This window comes from Oncorhynchus clarkii, chromosome 26, assembly GCF_045791955.1.
Source record: "Oncorhynchus clarkii lewisi isolate Uvic-CL-2024 chromosome 26, UVic_Ocla_1.0, whole genome shotgun sequence".
Classification (NCBI taxonomy): domain Eukaryota; kingdom Metazoa; phylum Chordata; class Actinopteri; order Salmoniformes; family Salmonidae; genus Oncorhynchus; species Oncorhynchus clarkii.
In genome coordinates, this window is record NC_092172.1 from 26109967 (window position 1) to 26131314 (window position 21348).

The 21348-nt window shown below is 43.8% G+C and overlaps 2 protein-coding genes across 5 annotated transcripts in view; one reads left to right on the forward strand and one right to left on the reverse strand.

Moving 5' to 3' along the window:
• LOC139385231 (adenylate cyclase type 2-like) overlaps nucleotides 1-12792 on the forward strand; it is an 80408-nt gene extending 67616 nt beyond the window's left edge. For all 4 annotated transcript variants that reach the window (XM_071130367.1, XM_071130368.1, XM_071130366.1 and 1 more), the window contains 12 exons: nucleotides 1839-1936; nucleotides 2106-2190; nucleotides 4121-4258; nucleotides 4489-4593; nucleotides 4883-5067; nucleotides 5367-5481; nucleotides 5576-5734; nucleotides 7274-7420; nucleotides 7529-7636; nucleotides 7830-7944; nucleotides 10791-10915; nucleotides 11067-12792. In XM_071130367.1, coding sequence (XP_070986468.1) covers nucleotides 1839-1936; nucleotides 2106-2190; nucleotides 4121-4258; nucleotides 4489-4593; nucleotides 4883-5067; nucleotides 5367-5481; nucleotides 5576-5734; nucleotides 7274-7420; nucleotides 7529-7636; nucleotides 7830-7944; nucleotides 10791-10915; nucleotides 11067-11213 — 1527 coding nt within the window. In that variant the 3' untranslated portion in view covers nucleotides 11214-12792. The remainder of the gene's footprint in view (nucleotides 1-1838; nucleotides 1937-2105; nucleotides 2191-4120; nucleotides 4259-4488; nucleotides 4594-4882; nucleotides 5068-5366; nucleotides 5482-5575; nucleotides 5735-7273; nucleotides 7421-7528; nucleotides 7637-7829; nucleotides 7945-10790; nucleotides 10916-11066) is intronic.
• An 82-nt stretch (nucleotides 12793-12874) lies between these two features.
• LOC139385234 (bromodomain-containing protein 7-like) lies at nucleotides 12875-20664 on the reverse strand. Its single transcript, XM_071130371.1, has 17 exons — nucleotides 20507-20664; nucleotides 19981-20165; nucleotides 19530-19644; nucleotides 19308-19365; nucleotides 18571-18715; nucleotides 18277-18387; nucleotides 17770-17942; nucleotides 16641-16767; nucleotides 16409-16484; nucleotides 16111-16218; nucleotides 15583-15718; nucleotides 15141-15243; nucleotides 14988-15047; nucleotides 14249-14348; nucleotides 13813-13953; nucleotides 13275-13415; nucleotides 12875-13034 (listed from the first exon to the last, which is right to left on the reverse strand). The coding sequence occupies exons 1-17, from the start codon at nucleotides 20547-20549 to the stop codon at nucleotides 12973-12975; spliced, it is 1884 nt and encodes a 627-aa protein (XP_070986472.1). The 5' UTR covers nucleotides 20550-20664; the 3' UTR covers nucleotides 12875-12972.
• Nucleotides 20665-21348: the final 684 nt, after the last annotated feature.

Consider the following 21348-nt stretch of genomic DNA (forward strand, 5'->3'; position numbering starts at 1 on the left):
AGAACCTTATAGATACAATGTGAATAAATATATCAGTTGTCTCTGGAATACCTACATGTAACTACCAATTGACATATTCTATGGTCTCTATACATTGTGGAAAGGAGCCTTACTGTCCTAATATACAACAGATACATCTGTACAATGGCAGTGTCAAGAGCCTTTATGTAAGATACAGTATAAAGAAAAACATTTGTTCTTGAAATTTTAATTCCTAATCCTTACAACATGTTAAATGTTATATCAGAATCTATTTCTATCTCTGATTAGCCTACACAGACCGCACCTGTTCTTAGTGCTTTCTGAAAGTATTCAGACCCCTTTCCTTTTTCCACATTTTGTTACGTTACAGCCCTATTCTAAAATGTATACATTTTTCCCCTCATCAATCTACACACAATACTACATAATGACAAAGCGAAAACAGGTTTTTAGAAATTCTAGTACATTTATTACAACATTTTTACGTAAGTATTCAGACCCTTTTCTATGAGACTTAAAATTGAGCTCACGTGCATTCTGTTTCCATTGATCATCTTTGAGATGTTTCTACAAGTGATTGGAATCCACCTGTGGTCAATTTAATTGATCCCACAGTTGACAGTGCATGTCAGAGCAAAAACCAAGCTATGAGTTGAAGAAATTGTCCGTAGAGCTCCGAGACAGGATTGTGTCGAGGCACAGATCTGGGGAAGGGTACCAAAAAAATTCTGCAACATTGAAGGTTCCCAAGAACACAGTGGCCTCCATCATTCTTAAATGGAAGAATTTTGTAACCACCAAGACTCTTCCTAGAGCTGACCGCCTGCCTGGCCAAACTGACCAATCGGGGGAGAAGGGTCTTGGGAGGTGACCAAGAACCTGGTGGTCCCTCTGACAGAGCTCTAGAGTTCCTCTGTGGAGATGGGAGATCCTTCCAGAAGGACAACCATCTCTGCAGCACTCCACCAATCAGGCCTTTCGGGTAGAGTGGCCAGACAGAAGCCACTCGTCAATAAAAGGCACATGACAGCCCGCTTGGATGACACATGACAGCCCGTCACATCTGGAGGAAACTTGGCACCATCCCTACGGTGAAGAATGGTGGTGGCAGCATCATGCTGTAGGGATGTTTTTCAGTGGCAGGGACTGGGAGACTAGTCAGGGTTGAGGGAAAGATGAACGGAGCAAAGTACAGAGAGATCCTTGCTGAACCTGCTCTAGAGCGCTCAGGACCTCAGACTGGGGCGAAGGTTCACCTTCCAACAGAACAACAACCCTAAGCACACAGCCAAGACAATATAGGAGTGGCTTCGGGACAAGTCTCTGAATGTCCTTGAGTGGCCCAGCCAGAGCACGGACTTGAACCCGATCGAACATCTCTGGAGAGACCTGAAAAAACATCTCTGGAGAGACCTGAAAATAGCTGTGCAGAGACGCTCCCCATCCAACTTGACAGTGCTTGAGAGGATCTGCAAAGAAGAATGGGAGGAACTCCCCAAATACAGTTGTGCCAAGCTTGTAGCGTCATACCCAAGAAGGCTCGAGGCTGTAATCACTGTCAAAGGTGCTTCAACAAAGTACCAAGTAAAAGGTCTGAATACTTATGTTTTATTTTATTTTGAATAAAATTACAAACATTTCTAAAAACCTGTTTTTGCTTTGTCATTATGGGTTATTGTGTGTAGATTGATAAAGAAATATATTTTCTAATCAATTTTAGAATAAAGCTGTAACGTAACAAAATGTGGGAAAAGTCAAGGGGTCTGAATACTTTCCGAATGCACTGTACATACTGTAAAAACTGTGTTCTTAGTATTTGTGAGAGGTTCAAACATGACTTCTTCTTTCCACCCCAGTACCGAGCCATTGATCTGCCCATGTTCAAGCACTACATCGGCTGTGCCACCTTCATCTTCTTCTGCATCTTTGTGGTTCAGATGTTTGTGACAAAAGAGTGAGTGATTTTCCCTTGTCCCTCTATAAGAAACATATTTCTCAACCGCTATTGCCAGGTACGGTAGTAATAATAGCTTTCCTCTTACACCATCGAACAATAATGGCATGACAACCAATATTTGAACTTTTGGTATTCAGTGTTGGATCTTTCCCTTCCCGTCCCTCAGTTCCAAAATGTTGGGAATGTCATTTGGAGTGCTGGCCTGTGTCCTCCTGTTGACCTTGGGCATCTGTTTCGCAGGTCACCTGCAGGTCAGTGGGAGTTTTAGGCTTAGGTCACAACAAGCCCTATTTCTGGACAGGGCAAGGCTTAGTTGACTGTGTGTGGGGGTGGGGTACATGTGTGTGTGTGTACTGTGTGTATTTCTTACTGTGACAGTGGAAACATGCTTTCTGCCTAGATTTTATAAGCTATTCCATCTATCCCTGTTTTTTTTCCAATCTATCCCCGGGAAGCTGTACATTGCTGTTATTGGCCATTAACAGTTGGTGCACACCATCTCAATGCCATGGTGCAGACAGACGGGCAGTGTAGTTATTACATTCACTAGTCAGAGATACACAGAGTGTACAAAACATTAGGAACACCTTCCTTCTACCATACCCCATTCAAAGGAACTTAAATATTTTGTCTTGCCCATTCACCCTCGGAATGACACACATACACAATCCATGTCTCAATTGTCTCAAGGCTTAACAATCCTTCTTTAACCAGGTCTCCTCCCCTTCATTTACACTAATTTCAAGTGGATTTAACAGGAGACATCAATAAGGGATAATAGCTTTCACTTGGTCAGTCTATTTCATGGAAAAAGCAGGTGTTCCTAATGTTTTGTACACTCAGTGTATTATCCTGTCTTTCTGAAAATAGACTGAACATTCAGTGCTGCTGTGTTAGTAAGTCACACATTGTCTCAACATGGAAGATGTCATCAATGTCACATGCTCGCGTATCCCCCACCCCCCACTTATACACACTCACCTGTCCCCGTCTCCCCCTCCTATCCACTCCTCCTCTCCCATGCATTTCACCCCCCACTTATACACACTCACCTGTCCCCGTCTCCCCCTCCTATCCACTCCTCCTCTCCCATGCATTTCACCCCCCACTTATACACACTCACCTGTCCCCGTCTCCCCCTCCTATCCACTCCTCCTCTCCCATGCATTTCACCCCCCACATATACACACTCACCTGTCCCCGTCTACCCCTCCTATCCACTCCTCCTCTCCCATGCATTTCACCCCCCACTTATACACACTCACCTGTCCCCTATCCCCCTCCTATCCACTCCTCCTCTCCCATGCATTTCACCCCCCACATATACACACTCACCTGTCCCCGTCTCCCCCTCATATCCACTCCTCCTCTCCCATGCATTTCACCCCCCACTTATACACACTCACCTGTCCCCTATCCCCCTCCTATCCACTCCTCCTCTCCCATGCATTTCACCCCCCACTTATACACACTCACCTGTCCCCGTCTCACCCTCCTATCCACTCCTCCTCTCCCATGCATTTCACCCCCCACATATACACACTCACCTGTCCCCGTCTCCCCCTCATATCCACTCCTCCTCTCCCATGCATTTCACCCCCCACTTATACACACTCACCTGTCCCCGTCTCCCCCTCCTATCCACTCCTCCTCTCCCATGCATTTCACCCCCCACATATACACACTCACCTGTCCCCGTCTCCCCCTCCTATCCACTCCTCCTCTCCCATGCATTTCACCCCCCACTTATACACACTCACCTGTCCCCGTCTCCCCCTCCTATCCACTCCTCCTCTCCCATGCATTTCACCCCCCACTTATACACACTCACCTGTCCCCTATCCCCCTCCTATCCACTCCTCCTCTCCCATGCATTTCACCCCCCACTTATACACACTCACCTGTCCCCGTCTCCCCCTCCTATCCACTCCTCCTCTCCCATGCATTTCACCCCCCATATACACACTCACCTGTCCCCGTCTCCCCCTCCTATCCACTCCTCCTCTCCCATGCATTTCACCCCCCATATACACACTCATCCCTTCCCCTATCCCCCTCCTATCCACTCCTCCTCTCCCATGCATTTCATCCCCCACTTATACACACTCACCTGTCCCCTCTCCCCCTCCTATCCACTCCTCCTCTCCCATGGCTGGATGCCTCACTTCTCCCACCCCTCAGCGCTTGTTTCCGGAGAAGTTGTCGTCCTGCCAGTGGCTGCCTGCTGTGTCCGAGGCAGTGGTCAAGAGGCCATGTGTGCGCCTCCCTCTGGTTACTATCACCACTGCGGTCATCATCATCCTAGCAGTCTTCAACCTGGTAAGTTAACGCAACAACTCACTATCTCACTGATTAAACATAGAACATAATGCCATCACGTGTACATGCAATTACATAAACTTGTAATAGCAACAAGAGCATTAGCTTGTTATTGTAAGAAGAACATCAAGTCACCAACAGACATGCCAATAACACACGCTTCACAGCCTTTTTGTTTTCAGTCAGACCCACTTAGCGGTTAACTATCAGTCAAATCTGGTTCCCTCTAGTGCTTCATCCAGACGAAGTCACTGTGTGAAATCAATGGTAACCCTGATCTGATTCCATCTGACAACTCCAGTGAGCAACATCCAGACACCCTGTACTACCTACCAGTGAGTGATGCCTACAATATCCCTCACTAACGGGTCTTCTGTAGCTCAGTTGATAGAGCACGGCACGCTTACAACACACAGTTATGAAATTATACTTTAAATTTCAGTGTTGTTATTGTTGTTTGCAAATATATACTCAGCCATTTCACATAAAAATAATAAATTACAAATAATAAACATTGAAATGAAGAACTGGCACTTTCCATTGATGGTTTTCAATGTCTCCTCACTCCATTATCTCTCTCTCTCGCTCTCTCTCTCGGTCTCTCTCTGCCCATCTTTCTCTCAGTACTCTGTGTTCAGCTGTATCCTGGCTCTCATAGCTTGTGGAGTGTTCCTGAGGGTGAGCTTTGAACTCAAAGCGGTTTTTCTCATCCTGGCCTCCACAGCCTACTACATCATCATCTTCAGCGCCAAGGCTGGTCTCTTCAGCTGCTATGGACAAATGCTTTACAACCAACTCAATGAAAACAGGTACTATATCATGTGTTGTGTACCAGGCCTGGGGTAGATTCAGTTTTCAATTCAGGAAGATTTTCAGGAAGAAATAAATCATGTATATATCATTAAGTCATTTCTGAAAATTGCTCATTTGTTTTCTATGAAGGTTGTTATAATTCATTAATTGAATTTCAATCCACTTACTGAATTGACTACTGAATTGACCCCAACCCTGTTCTGTACTGTGCATAAAACACCTGGTATTGTATCCAGCCTGGTTTATACTGAGCTTTACTTTAGATTACCTCTAACCCCTGAGCTCTGTGTTCCAGAACTGAGGACTCTGGGACCATCCTGAGAGCGTTGGGGCTGGTCAAACACCCTGAGGTGATGAGCTGTATATATATCACCTTGTTCCTGGTCACCATGCTCATCATCTCACAACAGGTCAGGACATGTTCCTTTCTCTTCTTTGTTGGCCCTCTCTTCACCTACCCCTTTCCTTTTACTACTAAATGACCACATCACTTCTGTCCTGTAGAATGAGTCATGCTTCCGCCAGAACTTCCTTCTGAAGAACAAGAACCGTACGGAGCAGGATGAGATCGAGACCAGGGAGAACCTGAACCGCCTGCTTCTGGAGAACGTGCTGCCGGCCCATGTCGCTGCACTGTTTGTTGGGGAGAATAAAAAGAACGAGGTGGGATTCCTCACAAACACTTTACTTACTGAGAAGTACAAGGTAGGAGTCCAGGACGGATGACTGGTAGTCGAATGAGTCCAACTCATCCTCCCCTCCTCCTCCTATCTGCACTGGGGTCCCCATCTCCACTGGCCTGCACTCACTAAAGCTTAGTGGGAAACACTTAGTCGTGGAATTGTTTGGATTTACCCGTAAATGGTTTATTATGATTTCCAGTAGTGTGGTTAAGGGATGGAACCCCCAGGGTAAGGACGGTCCCACTTCTATGGATCATTGTACCGTATATCAGTGCCTGTCTCACCCCACCTACCAACCCACAGCTCCATGAATCAGCCCCTTCATCGGAATTGTGATTTGTGATGTCATCTTTGTGTCAGCATGGTAGAGACAGAGCCACTGCATTCTAACAGCAACATCCTCAACTCCTACTGCCCCTACTCACAGCCACTCTCAAATAGTCCACATCAACGTATTCAACTCCTACTGCCCCTACCCTCAGCCACTCTCAAATAGTCCACATGATACAGACACAAGCACACTAGACAAACCACTGATAAGCAGAGTCACTTAATCAAAACGGTGTAATTTTAGTTAAAGAAATGTACAATGTTTATTCTAAACAAGCTGGACAATACTTTGTACTATCTTTTTGTCTTACTTCATAAGATATGACAAACTTGCAGAAATTCAGGACTTGGCCTACATTTACCTCTACCGCTGAAGGCCATGGACATCCCCTCCTCTATGATGTCTCCCTCACTCCGGCCCTCCACAGCCCAGTCACAGGGTTATGACCAGCGTGTTACCTCTAAATCACCATGGACACTCTGACACACTTTGACTAAGGTCTTAAAGTCAGTGACGGAGAAATAATTCAGCCTTTGTATGAATCTGGTTGAACTATTTACTCTTGACATCTTTTTCTGGAAGCACAAACACAACATAACAGCTATTTGTGTTTGACATGTAGGTTACAGCCTGAGAAGTACTGTACTGAAGCTGCTTCCGCTGTTAAAGATGAGTGTTCATCAGCTTAGCTTGAACACTGCATATACCTGACAATAGCAATCCCAATGGATGGCACAGTGTCAAATCAAATAAACAACACAACAAAAAAGCATGAGGGGGATAAAACCGAGTTAATATGCTTTGAAGTTTTCCTAAGATTTGACATCTAGGAGCAGAAGCATGGGACTTCGATGGCCTCCCTCTCTACCAGAGAATGGGTTTTAGAGGCCCTGTTTAACATTGGCTCCTCTTGTACAGCATAATCACTGGCTATTTCCTTGCCAGACGTCAACACAGTGAAAACAGTTAGGAACGTCTGGCACTGGAGGAACTGTTGTGGTGTCCGTCTCAGCATTCTGAATTGGCTTTCTCTTAAAGATGTGGCTCTGTGCTTTAATGTCTCCTAATATTTATTGTGTGAACCTGAAACTTCCCTGTATCTCTGTTGTGAAGTGTATGTCTATGTTCTTCTACTTAGTGTCACTAAATGGCATTGCCTCTTAAGTTGTACACCTCCTTCCTCCTCAGGACCTGTACTACAAGTCATATGACTGCGTGTGCGTGATGTTCGCCTCGGTACCGGACTTCAAAGAGTTCTACACGGAGTGTGACATCAACAAGGAAGGTCTGGAGTGTCTGAGGCTCCTCAACGAGATCATAGCAGATTTTGATGAGGTCAGAGAACCACTGGCAGCCATCAATTAAAATGACACGTGTCCCAGTAATAGAAATAAGTACACAGCTAACCCTGGCTCACTTATCCACTTGTTTACCCACACACAGCTGCTCTCCAAGCCCAAGTTCAGTGGAGTTGAGAAGATCAAGACCATCGGAAGCACTTATATGGCAGCCGCAGGGCTGAGTGGCACCCCAGGACAGGAGAATAACCAGGTAGCTACTAACTATTTGACCCAGGTCACATGGAAGGGGAGGGGTTACACAGCATGCAACTGTGCATACCTTTGATTTTCTATACTATAGAACTTCACCATAAAACTTGGTTAACGACGCAGTATAGATAAAGTTATGTATGTCAGTAGTAGTGTCCTGTGTGTTGTCTTCATGATGAACTGTGTTGTTTCAGGACCGAGATAGGCAGCAGGCACAGATAGGGAACATGGTAGAGTTTGCCATTGCCCTCATTGGCAAGCTGGATGGCATCAACAGACACTCCTTCAACAGTTTTAGGCTGCGTGTGGGTGAGTCAAGCTTGGGCACTGGCCTGGGCATATATATTCATTAACTAGTACCATATACATTAACTATCCATTACGTCTGCAATGTGTCTGGTTCTATCCATCTTTATTAGGGTTTCATTGGTTGTTATTCTAGTGCTAAGAGTTTTTCCTGAACACCTACACCTGACCTGGTCAGGAGAAATTGCGAGATCTAGTTATAGAACAAAACACTCCTGGCCCTGTGATACCCTGTCTATCTAACCACGTAGGAGGACATTCTTTCCAACTGTCCACAATAGCTAACATTGACTCTACATAATACCGCTGGTCTCCCTGTGTACTGTTGAGACATACAGTGCCTTGCGAAAGTATTCGGCCCCATTGAACTTTGCGACCTTTTGCCACATTTCAGACTTCAAACATAAAGATATAAAACTGTATTTTTTTGTGAGGAATCAACAACAAGTGGGACACAATCATGAAGTGGAACGACATTTATTGGATATTTCAAACTTTTTTAACAAATCAAAAACTGAAAAATTGGGCGTGCAAAATTATTCAGCCCCATTACTTTCAGTGCAGCAAACTCTCTCCAGAAGTTCAGTGAGGATCTCTGAATGATCCAATGTTGACCTAAATGACTAATGATGATAAATACAATCCACCTGTGTGTAATCAAGTCTCCGTATAAATGCACCTGCACTGTGATAGTCTCAGAGGTCCGTCAAAAGTGCAGAGAGCATCATGAAGAACAAGGAACACACCAGGCAGGTCCGAGATACTGTTGTGAAGAAGTTTAAAGCCGGATTTGGATACAAAAAGATTTCCCAAGCTTTAAACATCCCAAGGAGCACTGTGCAAGCGATAATATTGAAATGGAAGGAGTATCAGACCACTGCAAATCTACCAAGACCTGGCCATCCCTCTAAACTTTCAGCTCATACAAGGAGAAGACTGATCAGAGATGCAGCCAAGAGGCCCATGATCACTCTGGATGAACTGCAGAGATCTACAGCTGAGGTGGGAGACTCTGTCCATAGGACAACAATCAGTTGTATATTGCACAAATCTGGCCTTTATGGAAGAGTGGCAAGAAGAAAGCCATTTCTTAAAGATATCCATAAAAAGTGTTGTTTAAAGTTTGCCACAAGCCACCTGGGAGACGCACCAAACATGTGGAAGAAGGTGCTCTGGTCAGATGAAACCAAAATGGAACTTTTTGGCAACAATGCAAAACTTTATGTTTGGCGTAAAAGCAACACAGCTCATCACCCTGAACACACCATCCCCACTGTCAAACATGGTGGTGGCAGCATCATGGTTTGGGCCTGCTTTTCTTCAGCAGGGACAGGGAAGATGGTTAAAATTGATGGGAAGATGGATGGAGCCAAATACAGGACCATTCTGGAAGAAAACCTGATGGAGTCTGCAAAACACCTGAGACTGGGACGGAGATTTGTCTTCCAACAAGACAATGATCCAAAACATAAAGCAAAATCTACAATGGAATGGTTCAAAAATAAACATATCTAGGTGTTAGAATGGCCAAGTCAAAGTCCAGACCTGAATCCAATCGAGAATCTGTGGAAAGAACTGAAAACTGCTGTTCACAAATGCTCTCCATCCAACCTCACTGAGCTCGAGCTGTTTTGCAAGGAGGAATGGGAAAAAATGTCAGTCTCTCGATGTGCAAAACTGATAGAGACATACCCCAAGCGACTTACAGCTGTAATCGCAGCAAAAGGTGGCACTACAAAGTATTAACTTAAGGGGGCTGAATAATTTTGCACGCCCAATTTTTCAGTTTTTGATTTGTTAAAAATGTTTGAAATATCCAATAAATGTCGTTCCACTTCATGATTGTGTCCCACTTGTTGTTGATTCTTCACAAAAAAATACCGTTTTATATCTTTATGTTTGAAGCCTGAAATGTGGCAAGGTCGCAAAGTTCAAGGGGGCCGAATACTTTCGCAAGGCACTGTAGTTCTCAGACAGCTTATTCTGAGCAGCTCCCCCAGGCTTTAGGAAAACATTTACAATACTCGAGAGATAAAAGCACACATTAGGGTTTTAATACATAAACACAAAAAGCTGGCATGAAATACAATTTTAAAATATCAAAGGACTGGTGCGTCAAATGATTTTTTCACATCTGTGTCCCAAGAAAAATCAAAATAACAAATGAAGTCCACATAATTCTCCCTGGAAGACATTTTCTTATTTAAAGGCCGAGATTCCGACATGAACAAATGTTCTGGCTGAACAACTGGCAGCAGTGGCAGGTAGCATAGTGGTTAAGAGCGTTGGGCCAGAAACCAAAAGGTCGCTGGTTCGACTTCCCTAGCTGACTAAGGGAAACATCTGTCGATGTGCCGTTGAGGTACCCCAATTGCTCCTGTAAGTCGCTCTGGATAAAAGCTTCTGTTAAATGACTAAAATGAAAATGTAAAATGGTTTTGACTCATGTTTGACTGTGTTTGACTCAGCCAGACAAGCTGATGGTACTTGTTATACCCCGTTAGTGAATATATTTATTTCCAGTTGTTTTCTGTTCAGTTATAGCGCTGGGCCAGTAACCAAAAGTTTGCTGGATCGAATCCCTGAGCTGACAAGGTAGAAATCTGTCAATCTGCCCCTGAGCAAGGCAGTTAGCCCACTGTTACCCGGGCGCCCAAGACGTGGATGTCGATTAAGGCATCCCCCCGCACCTCTCTGATTGAGGGGTTGGGTTAAATGCAGAAGACCCATTTCAGTTGAAGGCATTCAGTTGTACAACTGACTAGGTATCCCCCTTTCCCTACAGTATTTGACTGGTTTATTCCCAGCAGGTATCTTGTTGTGTGTCACTGTCTGCCTGCTTTTCACAGGCATTAACCATGGGCCTGTCATTGCTGGGGTGATTGGAGCCAGAAAACCTCAATATGACATCTGGGGCAACACCGTCAACGTGGCCAGTAGGATGGAGAGCACTGGAGAGCTGGGCAAGATTCAGGTTCAGTACAACAACCTAGTCTTGTCAGTCATACAGTATTGTCCTTGCTAGTCTGGCTGGAGAGATTAACTATAACCACACAAAAACCATGGCTGCATGCATTCAGCATAGTAATGTGTCTTGTTCCTTGCTTCGTTTGTTTCTGCTCCAGGTTACAGAGGAGACGTCTGACGTGCTCCAGAAGCTGGGCTACTCCTGTGAATGCCGAGGCCTCATCAACGTCAAGGGAAAAGGCGAGCTGACAACCTTCTTTGTGTGTACGGACATGAGCAAGCAGCAGGGAATGGGCCTGAGCTGAGGTCTACGGTGAGCACACTACTGTGTGTGTGGACTCTGGGCCTGGTTGCTTATACGTGTGCTGGGTCAGCTACAGGACACAGTCTAGCATTCAGCACAGACTAATTACATGAACGCACATAAGTTAACATGCTTAGAGTAAACCTACCGGAGCACACAAATATAATCCATCTCAGTGCTTCAGTCAGCAATCATCCTGACCGGACCAGAACAAGACTTGAAGACGTGACCTTGTGGTCCTAGAGGTTATATTTCAGATTGTTCATGTTTCCAGGAATCCCTTTGGGAGATTCTTGATTGGAAATACATTTTTACTGCAGCTGACTTGTTTTGGAGATCCAGTTCCAATGTGTGCATTCAATTGACATGGAGGTTACGTCAAGCACTGGTCATCGTCATACTGGATTCTATCACCTGATATTCCTAGAACCTTGCTGGAATCATGATGCACAAAAAAACATATTCAGTCCTCTCTTAAAACTGAGCTGTTTATCAAGCAAATGGTGACCAAAACAATGGAGTGAGTTCTGCTGCATGTGGAGTGACAGAAGTGTACTGTACATACTCTCATGGTTTTCTAGACCTTAAAAGGTAGACTAAGCTAAATTACGTTGTCACAAGCTGCACCGCAGATATTGTGATTAGTGCGATGCAAGACTTTGCTCACGGGTTCCCTTCATGCTGTTAACAGCGTGGCAGCATCGGAACCAAAACAGCAGAGAAGTTTAAACTTGCACTCCAACGCTCTGTGGAAATTATTACTGTGTAATGGACAGTTTATATGGTATGAGGTGTACTGTTTACCAATTTCTATCAAATAAGCTTAGAACACATGCCTGATTAAGAATAAGTGCTATATGCACTACAATCAATGAGTGAAACAAAAAATTCTGGTGGCTGTATGAAAAGTTTCATTTGACTGAAACAAAACAGAATTGTCTTGAGAGCCTAACTCAGTGTTGTGCAGTATATTTCAGCCATAGTTGTAAATGTATAGATTGCATTGACTAGCCAACATTAACCTGCAGACAGGCAGCATATGCTTTTTGGGAATCGCTGGTCAAACTAACATTCTACTTGGTGTTCTTTGTGTACCTAAACCTGCTGTCAAACAATCAACTGTCTGTATTGTTGCAGTTAACATTAGACTAACATACAGGTTAGAATAGTGTGATGATAATGCCATTTTTAAAAGACCACCTGAAATCGCAGCCTGTTTGGTGGGATGGAGTTTTGGCCAGGAAGTAAATTAGCTAAGACCAATAAGAAAGAGTTCCAAACCTCTCGGCCAATAACAGCTTGTTTTCAGCTCTCCCCAATCACATCAGAGTCTTAGCAAAGAGCAAATTTAGCTTAGAAGCAGTTTGTTTGAATGTTGTTTCATTGAAAACAGTAACATACTTGTTACCCATAAATGATTCGATAAGATTTAAATGTCTGCATTGGACCTTTTTAAGATACATTCTTCTCAGAAAACTGACTTGTCCTGTGGCCTTACTCAACATCTGACTGCCAAACGAATGTGTCCATGTTGCTTTCATGTTATGCTGTCTGAGGAATAAATGTGAGTTTGCATTTTGTAGTTGCGATATTGTTTTGCTAAAGGCTGAATCCCAACTTGATTTACAAAGGAATAACAGATTGGATAAGGTAGATGACAAATGGCTTAATATAAAAGGTTTATTAAAAGAAATGCGAACAAAGAAAAAAAAATGGTACACTACAAATGTTATTAGGAGGATGGTTGCTGTGAAATTCCATTATACTGCGATGACTGGAATCTGCTGAACTTCAGGCACCGTATCCATCGGCTCAGCATCCACTGGAATCAAGATGAGACATAAGGGAATAGCTTTGACATTTCAATTCATATGTAGCCATAACATTTGTTTATACACACCAACACTATTCAATACAACTTTACCACCTCAGGGGCAATTTAAAAAAGTCAGTTTTGCAAGTAGGCTTACTACTTCACTGAACACGTTCACAAAATTAACCAGTATATGGTTAGAATGTTTACTACCCATTAACTAAATTATGTGGGGTGGTTTAAGCCTACTTGTGGTGAGGTCTATGAGTGGTTCATCTGCCTCTAAGGGCAGAGCAATGCCCATGGCCCTCCTGATCCCGTACACACTGCTCACATCTCCTGGAGCCACCTGACTGGTCAGTTGGGCCAGGTTACCAGTCACCTTCTCCGCTACAGAGAGACAAATGGGAAATTATATTAGAGCCCAACTTCAAGCCAAAGGTGGAGTCCAAATAAAGATCACTGGTAGCGGTATAGCTGAGAAATGGATGGCCCAGGCATTTCTTCCATTGGAATTAAGATAGTCAAAAGGAAATAGCTTTGACAGAGAAATTCATGTTTAGTCATAACCGTTTCTGGCTGCACTATTTTTACAGGGTTCAAACCAAAGCTTGAATCCAAACAAAGACTTGTGGGGGAAAGGTGACATCTAGTCAGCTGCACAACAATGACTTCAACTGAGATGTCTTCCGCATTTAACCCAACCCAATTGAATCAGAGAGCCCCCACCCAATAAAATAGACAGTGGAATTCCATTCTCTTTTAAAATAAAAAAATGAAGTGTTACCCAGCTGCAGCTCCTTGGTGGTTGGGGCTAGCAGGCAGATGTTAAGGGGCTGCTTGACACTCAAGCGTTCCCTCTGCGCTCCCTGCAGCTCGCAGAGGAGCTTTGTAGTCTCATCCAACTTCTGCTGGAAATGTTGGGCCTCTGATGCACAAAGACATTCACACTCTTGTTACTTAAATATCAAAAGGAAGCTTGCAGGGTCATCTACAATGGGTTCCATTTCTTGAATTATCTTCATAGACCTCATTCAACTGGGACTGCACATGCCCTACAACAGCCCAGGGAGGCTGCAGGAGTCAGAAACGCCTCAATTACCTTGAGGAAGGGTTTAAGCCTAGGGGATTTAAAATGTAACTCTTTGGCTCTCAGTAGCTTTAGAGAATTAACTGGCATACTGTTGGGGTTTGCCCTTTGGTCAGTTAGAGCTGATCTTTACCCTCAGAGAGGTCAGGTGGATTCTGGAAGTCCAAGCCGATCACAGAGCCCAGGGAGGCTATCCTGCTTACAGCCTGCTTGCTGGCTTCGGGTTCAACCACCTGAGGGAAAAACAGAAGGGTTAGGTTAGTAAAAGCATTTTTGTTTGGATTCCAAGTCAATGAAATTGCATTGCTGAAAGGAGAGGCATCAGCCAGGCCAGCTCTTTTCTGGTAGCTCCAGTCGATACCTCTGCCAGTCCCTTTCCAATAAAGAGCAGCAGCAACACCCAACCAGGGAATGAGGATAAACTGGACACTGGCCAAGCACAGCAAACAGCCAGGTATAGAGCTGCTGTGTGCTTAAGAGAGGCCTGATGCTTTCCTTTCCTCCAGCCTCTACACTGCTGTGACTGAGGAGCCATTCAGCTGCCCAACGAAGGGGGCGCAGAAAGAAAACAGATATTTCCACATCCCTGACAGAGAGTGGGTGAACAGGGGCTGTTGGAGAGAGGCAGTGTTTTGAAGGGGAAATGTTATTTCTGTGTGTTGGATCATAGCAGCTAGCTAACGAGCCTGCCATGTTGACACAGCTGGAACAGCTACGGCATGTGCAGAAGCTGTTAATATTATCCAACACTGTTGGTGGGGCAGGTTAGCTGGGGTTCACTTCAGCTGGGTGTAGTTGACCTAGGGTGTGGTGTCTCTAATTTATCTGCTCTGGTTGTCCACGTTTAGTGTACTAGTGTATCTGAGACTTACCTCCATGTCCTTGTCTCCAGTCTCAGAGGATTCTGTTGGCCCTTGCTCATCTGGACAGGTCTGACGGGCAAGAACACATCAAGTTAGTATTGTCCAAAGAAATGTTAAAATAGCCATATAATTCCCATGCAGATACATGCTTAATGGTTCTACCTCTCTCAGGGTTTTGGAGTGCTCCCCGTTAGTCAACGCGTCCAGGAGGTTGTCTGCCAGTTTGTACATGTGCTCCTCCGATTTGGACAGGAACTCCGAGAGGCTGCAGACACAATGACAAACACATTACATCAGTGTGTGTTTGTGTATGGTAGTCACATTTGGTCTCCTCTCAGAAGCAGCAGTAAGGTCGTATCAGGTTTACCATGTGGTTTTAGCCTCCACCACAGTGAATCTCATCCACGCCAACAGAACCATAAAATGCCTACTCTCATATACAAACCCAATGAAATACAGGGGCATCTGGACTGTTATGAGCATGCTGGAATGCTCAAAGCTTTGTTTGGAATTATTTACTGTAAAGTAGGCCCTTGTAAATGTCAGATCTTGACCACAATATTACACCGTAATGTAGGGGGAGGATGAGGAGCAACATGCATACCTCTCAGATCCCTGGAGGCTGGCTTCCTCTCCATAGAAGGAGTAGATCAGGTCAGTGTCCTCTTTCCCGATGTTGGCGAAGCTCGAGTCGTAGGTGGGCGCGTAGGAGGTGTACAGACCATAGTTCATGTACGATACTGTGAGAGCAGAGATTGGATTACATTACAGCTCGTAAACACTGATGGAGATACAGGACCACAGGCTGAGAGCTCAGCCTCTCACAGAGATACATTTATAGGACTATGAAAAACAGTTTTTTATAGAATCACAATCTGACATGGCTACATGACCTTATCAAATCTTATGGAAAAATAATTGTTGCCCATGAATGGATTTATAAATGGATACATTGAGACTGATATTTAGGTTGCTTGAACATTGGATTTATACATGTGCTTCTATACAAGCTCTGGGTTCAGTCACTCAGATGAGAAGAGGTTATTCAGCCACTCTTGGGAGACGATAGAAGTCGATAAAATAAATGCTTTTTTTATTATTAAACCTTGTCACTAAGGCCCCTTCAGCTTACCTGGTGTGACCATGTTCCTCTTGTCCTCCTTAAAGCCCTGCAGGGTGTTGATGCCACTCTGCAGCCGGTTGGACATCATGCCCAGCTTCACAGGGCAGTAGCCCACATCTGTAGAGATAAGAGTTGATTGAGAAAGAGGCTAATTTACAATTAAAAGCTGATGATTTTATTACACTTGTTAGGTTCATCAGAAAGATACAGTTGGAATCAATCATGGATTCCTGTTTCCCCATGTTGCACAAATAGAATGGATATAGAGCAACGAGCTAATTGCGGGCGTGACTATGACTGGACCTACCTCCAGCCACAAGGTCGACTGGGTTCAGGAGTGCCAGTGTGGTGGAACCATCAGACTTTCTCCTCTCAAAGTCCAGCTACATGACCAAATAAAACAATAGTCATATTATTACATTAGTGAACATAATGAATACGTTCACTAAATTAGACCATACATTTCCTTTATTGTAGATGGGGTAAGAGATTGGTTGGCCTAAACAGTTTAAGCCAATTCCATAGCCCATAGCTCTCACCTCACTCTCCAGCCCTCTGTTGGACAGTTTGCCTCCTGAATCGTCAATGAGCTTGCGGATCTCCTCAAGCTCCTTCTCTGCCTGACTGACAACCTTGGACACTTTGTCTTTGGAGTCGTTGTCTTTCCTGGAAGTATTGGAGAACACAGAGTATAGAGGAGTAGGAGACTTTCAACTTAACTGATTCAGTGGGTTTCATTGTTCAATACCAGAAAAGGATCAGCAGAAAATAGGAATTTATTTTGCTGGCAGCCATTAGTGATTACAATACATTTTGAAACAGTCATAACATCTAAATCTAATAGAAAATACATTTCATGCTATAGCTACAGTACATGTTCCCAATGAATATGCTGCCAGTATACTTTCAATCAAACTTCACATCAAATCTTATAAGTCCTCATGCTGTAGTCTTATTTGCAAAAGCATTTCAAATACAATTTTATTTGCCACATGCCCCAAATACAACAGGTAAGAGTAGTGTACATTCTACATGCATTGCCCTTTTCACCTCGTAGCTGAGTAACCCAAAACCTAAGTTGCATTGTGATTGGACAAAAGCAATGACTGTACAGCCCCTCCCTAGAACTTATTATTATCAGACCTTAGTGAAATGCTTACTTCAAGCCCTTAACCAACAATGCAGTTAAATACCTTAAAGATAACATAATTTCCTACCCATTACACCTCAGTGGGGTTTACAAGGACAACAACTCCTAGGTTTCAGAGAGTGATTGGTGTGAAAGGTACTGCATAGTGCTGACTGAACACAAGACCTGACACGCTCAAAGGCATTCCTTTCATTATCGCTCATCCTCCAGCCAGAGTCTGTGGAAAGAACTGATCCACAAAACACTTGGGAGAACAAGCCCACAGCACTTGGACACTATCCATGACTTAACATTAGTGTGTAATACTGCTTGCTTGCTTCTTGGTTGGGATCTGTATTTGGTAAATGGCCGAGAACAGCTTCTCACAGTCTAAGCACCGTAACCCCTATCGGAAGTCTATATATTAGTCTATGTAAATTGTGTCCGAGATCAATATCCATATATGATGACTCTCCAAGCAATTAATAACTAAAAGCATATTGTCAGTGTTCATGTGCAGGGTAAAGTTATCGCGGTACCTGGGAGTGTTTGGTGCAGACTGGGTAGTCTCGCTAGGATCTGTGGGGCTGGGGCCGTCTTTACACTGGTCCATGCTCGAGTTCCCCACCTCTCCAGTCTTACTTGACTGGTTGGCTGGGTTCTCTAGGTCAGCCATGAACTCAATACTCTGCCTCAGGCTCTCAAGCCTCTCCTGTGGGACAGCGAGAGAGACAAGAGTTGACTCAGTGTTTCACCAAAATGTATGCCATAATCTGTCGTGTTCCAATCTCAGGGTCTTGTGATTAGTCTTCTGGGGCCCCAATTATCAACAAAACATTGTGGTGAAAATTCATATCTAAACATTCAGAGGTATGAATATGGTGCCCTCTGCTGTTCGTATGTGGCAACTAGTGATTATTTCACCCAGGCACACATGGCCAGTTTCCTATATACAGATTAAGCCTAATCCAGGACTAAAACCCATTCTCAAGGGAAGATCCCATATGTATGTGTTAAGTTCACTTCTGTAGAGGCACTCCGCTTACCGGGCGGAGAATCTTCATGCCAGAGTGGAGCAACTTCCTGGCAGCTTTGTGGTAAATGGTCTCTGGCTTGTTGTAGATCATAGCATTCTCACACATGATCCTGAAGTCCTCCTGTATCAATGGAGACACACGGCAGTCAGTCACTGGACTCTGCATATGTTTAACATTGGTTTTCTATTTAATCAACACTTCAGGCTTGATTGTCAATCAACCCACTGCTTTAGAATGAGACAACAAAATAAAGCTATTCTGGAAAGTTATTTGTCAAGAAGGTAGAGCAACTGACAGATGTACCTTAAGCTCCTCTAGTGACTGGTAATACTCATTCTTGACTTTCTCCTTCATTGCGCCGAAGTCCATGGGCCGCTTGATGATCGTGGAGTAGCCAGGAGCGATAAGGTCAGTCACAGGGAACGAGAAAAACGCACTTGTGTCTTTCCTACAAGAGAAAGTCAGTTGTTGCTTTGATAGGCCTCAATGCAACAGCTATTTTACCAGGTAAGTTGACTGAGAACACATTCTCATTTACAGCAACGACCTGGGGAATAGTTACAGGGGAGAGGAGGGGGGATGACTGAGCCAATTGGAAGCTAGGGATGATTAGGTGGCCATATGAGGGCCAGATTGAGAATTTAGCTGGGATACCAGGTTTTTATTTGACTAGGCAAGTCATTAAGAACAAATTCTTATTTACAATGACGGCCAAACCCTAACGACGCTGGGCCAAATGTGAGCCACCCTATGGGACCTCCAATCACAGCCGGTTTGTGATACAGCCTGGAATCAAACCAGGGTCTGTAGTGACGCCTCTAGTACGGAGATGCAGTGCCTTAGACCGCTGCGCCCCTACTCTTACAATAATTGCCATGGGATCTTTAGTGACCATAGAGTAAGGACACCCGTTTGAAGTCCCATCTGAAAGACGGCACCCTACACAGGGATGCACTACTCTGGGGCATCGGGATATGTTTAGACCAGAGGAAACAGACTGCTAATCAATTCAATGACAATTTCTTAGTAACAAGCTTCACCTTTGGAGCTGTCTGATGAGTTGACTCAAGGCTTCCTGCAGTGGGGTCAGTTCTTTCTCTGAGAATGAGAGAGAAAAAGCACACGAGGGAGTGAGGGAGCGAGAGGAAGAGTAAGAAAGATAAATAATGGTTAAAATGACTATAATATATCAATAGAAATTAATGGCCAAGAAAGGATTATGGAAAAGTGGCAGCCATTGTAGAAACTGGCAAGTAAGTTACCTTCCACTTTATTCAAGGAGGATGCCAGATCAGAATGGATAGGGGTCCTGCTTGCCTCCCTATCATCCCAGTCTGTATCAGCGTCTTGTCCCTTCTTCTTCTTCTTCTTCATCATCTAAATGCACCATATAAACATGTTTGACACCATTATAATTTTTGATAGATCACCTAGGAGTCAGTCTATTGGCCAAATAAACCACTTTTTGAATTCTGAAAATCAAAAGCCACTTCAACGTTTAAGTATTGGGCTCTTGAGCAAATCCATGTTGTCAGAGCTGAATTCTGCTCCACTCAGTTGGTGGAGTTCAGACACTTAAACATAGGTGGAGTTTAGTCAGCTAGCACCACCCATGGCATGCCATGGAATGAAATGGCAGCTAGACATTCCACTCAAAAACTGTACACAAAGGTAAACATGGGCTGTAATGAAAATATGGATTCCCAAACTCACATTTTTCTTGTCATCAACTGGTGACATGGTATCGATCCTTTCCTTTTCCTTTTTCTTCTTTTTCTTGTCCTTGTGTTTCTCTAAATCTGGATGTTCATCAAATGTGTTTTCAAAGCTCGAGCTTCCAGTCGTCACCTCATTTCCAGCAACCTTGAGAACCAATTTAAGTGGTCTCTCCCCGTACTCTGTAGGTGGGACACATTGTGTTAGCTTTAAGTATATTTCCAAATATTTGATCGTAACCAACTCAAGTTGCTGCTGACAGTTCGCTAGCCAGCTCGCTCAACTGTGAGGTATCCAACTAGTTTGCTAACTTAACTTGCTATGTTGCAAACAACAACGTTAGCTAACGTTACCTCCCTGCCTGGCTAAAATATGTAAATAGCTAACTTGCAGTGAATTCAAATGGGTGATTATGCGTTAGCTAACCAAAGCTCGCACGAAAACAGCTATGAAGCGCAAGCCTTTTAATTGTCCCAAGGAATTCAACCAATACCAGCGCATTGGCGATCTAAATGTGTCTTACCTTCATATTTTTCAGACTTGTGCTTTTTATGCTTCTTGACCATTATTTATATGTTTTGAATCTTTACGCTAGGTAACAACAATGTTATTCTTTGTTTTCTCTCCTGGAAGGGATAGCAATCGATTGCAGCGTGCTTGTTTGGTGCAGCGCCGCATGTCGGCTGGAGGTAAAATCACATTATTTTATCACCATGTGCAATGTTTATTTGTAGATAAGCGAAACCTATCTAACGTGTCCGTGTTGTATGTTTTTACTATATTTTTTGGTTTTATTGTGTCAGAAATGGTCCCAGGCTGTATCACATCCCGTTGTGATTGGGTGTTCCAAAGGGCGGCGCACAATTGGCCCAGCGTTATACGGGGTTGGCCGGGTAGGGCGTCATTGTAAATAAGAATTTGTTATATATATATATATATATTTAAATGACATAAGAATGTATCAACTTTAGCCACCTGTAGGGGGTGTGATTAACACAGTATTGGTCTCAAGGTTTTCCTAAGACTTCTAAACTGGACAGCGGTATCAGAAGCAAATGTACAGTTGTACATTTATTTATTTATTTTTTATTTCACCTTTATTTAACCAGGTAGGCCAGTTGAGAACAAGTACTCCTTTACAACTGTGACCTGGCCAAGATAAAGCAAAGCAGTGCGACAAAAACAACAACACAGAGTTACACATAAACAAACGTACAGTCAATAACACAATAGAAAAATATATGTACAGTGTGTGTAAATGTAGAAGAGTAGGGAGGTAAGGTAATAAATAGGCCATGGAGGCGAAATAATTACAATTTAGCATTAACACTGGAGTGATAGAGGTGCAGATGATGATGTGCAAGT

Excerpts from the sequence above, each read along its gene's own strand:
- LOC139385234 (XM_071130371.1), bottom strand. The coding sequence starts at position 20,549 with ATGGTCAAGAAGCATAAAAAGCACAAGTCTGAAAAATATGAAG. Across the intron at positions 15,719-16,110 it reads GAGGAACATGGTCACACCAG|TATCGTACATGAACTATGGT; the intron begins GTAAGCTGAAGG and ends CTGCTCTCACAG. Across the intron at positions 13,035-13,274 it reads ACTCATAGACCTCACCACAA|TGGATGCTGAGCCGATGGAT; the intron begins GTAGGCTTAAAC and ends TCTTGATTCCAG.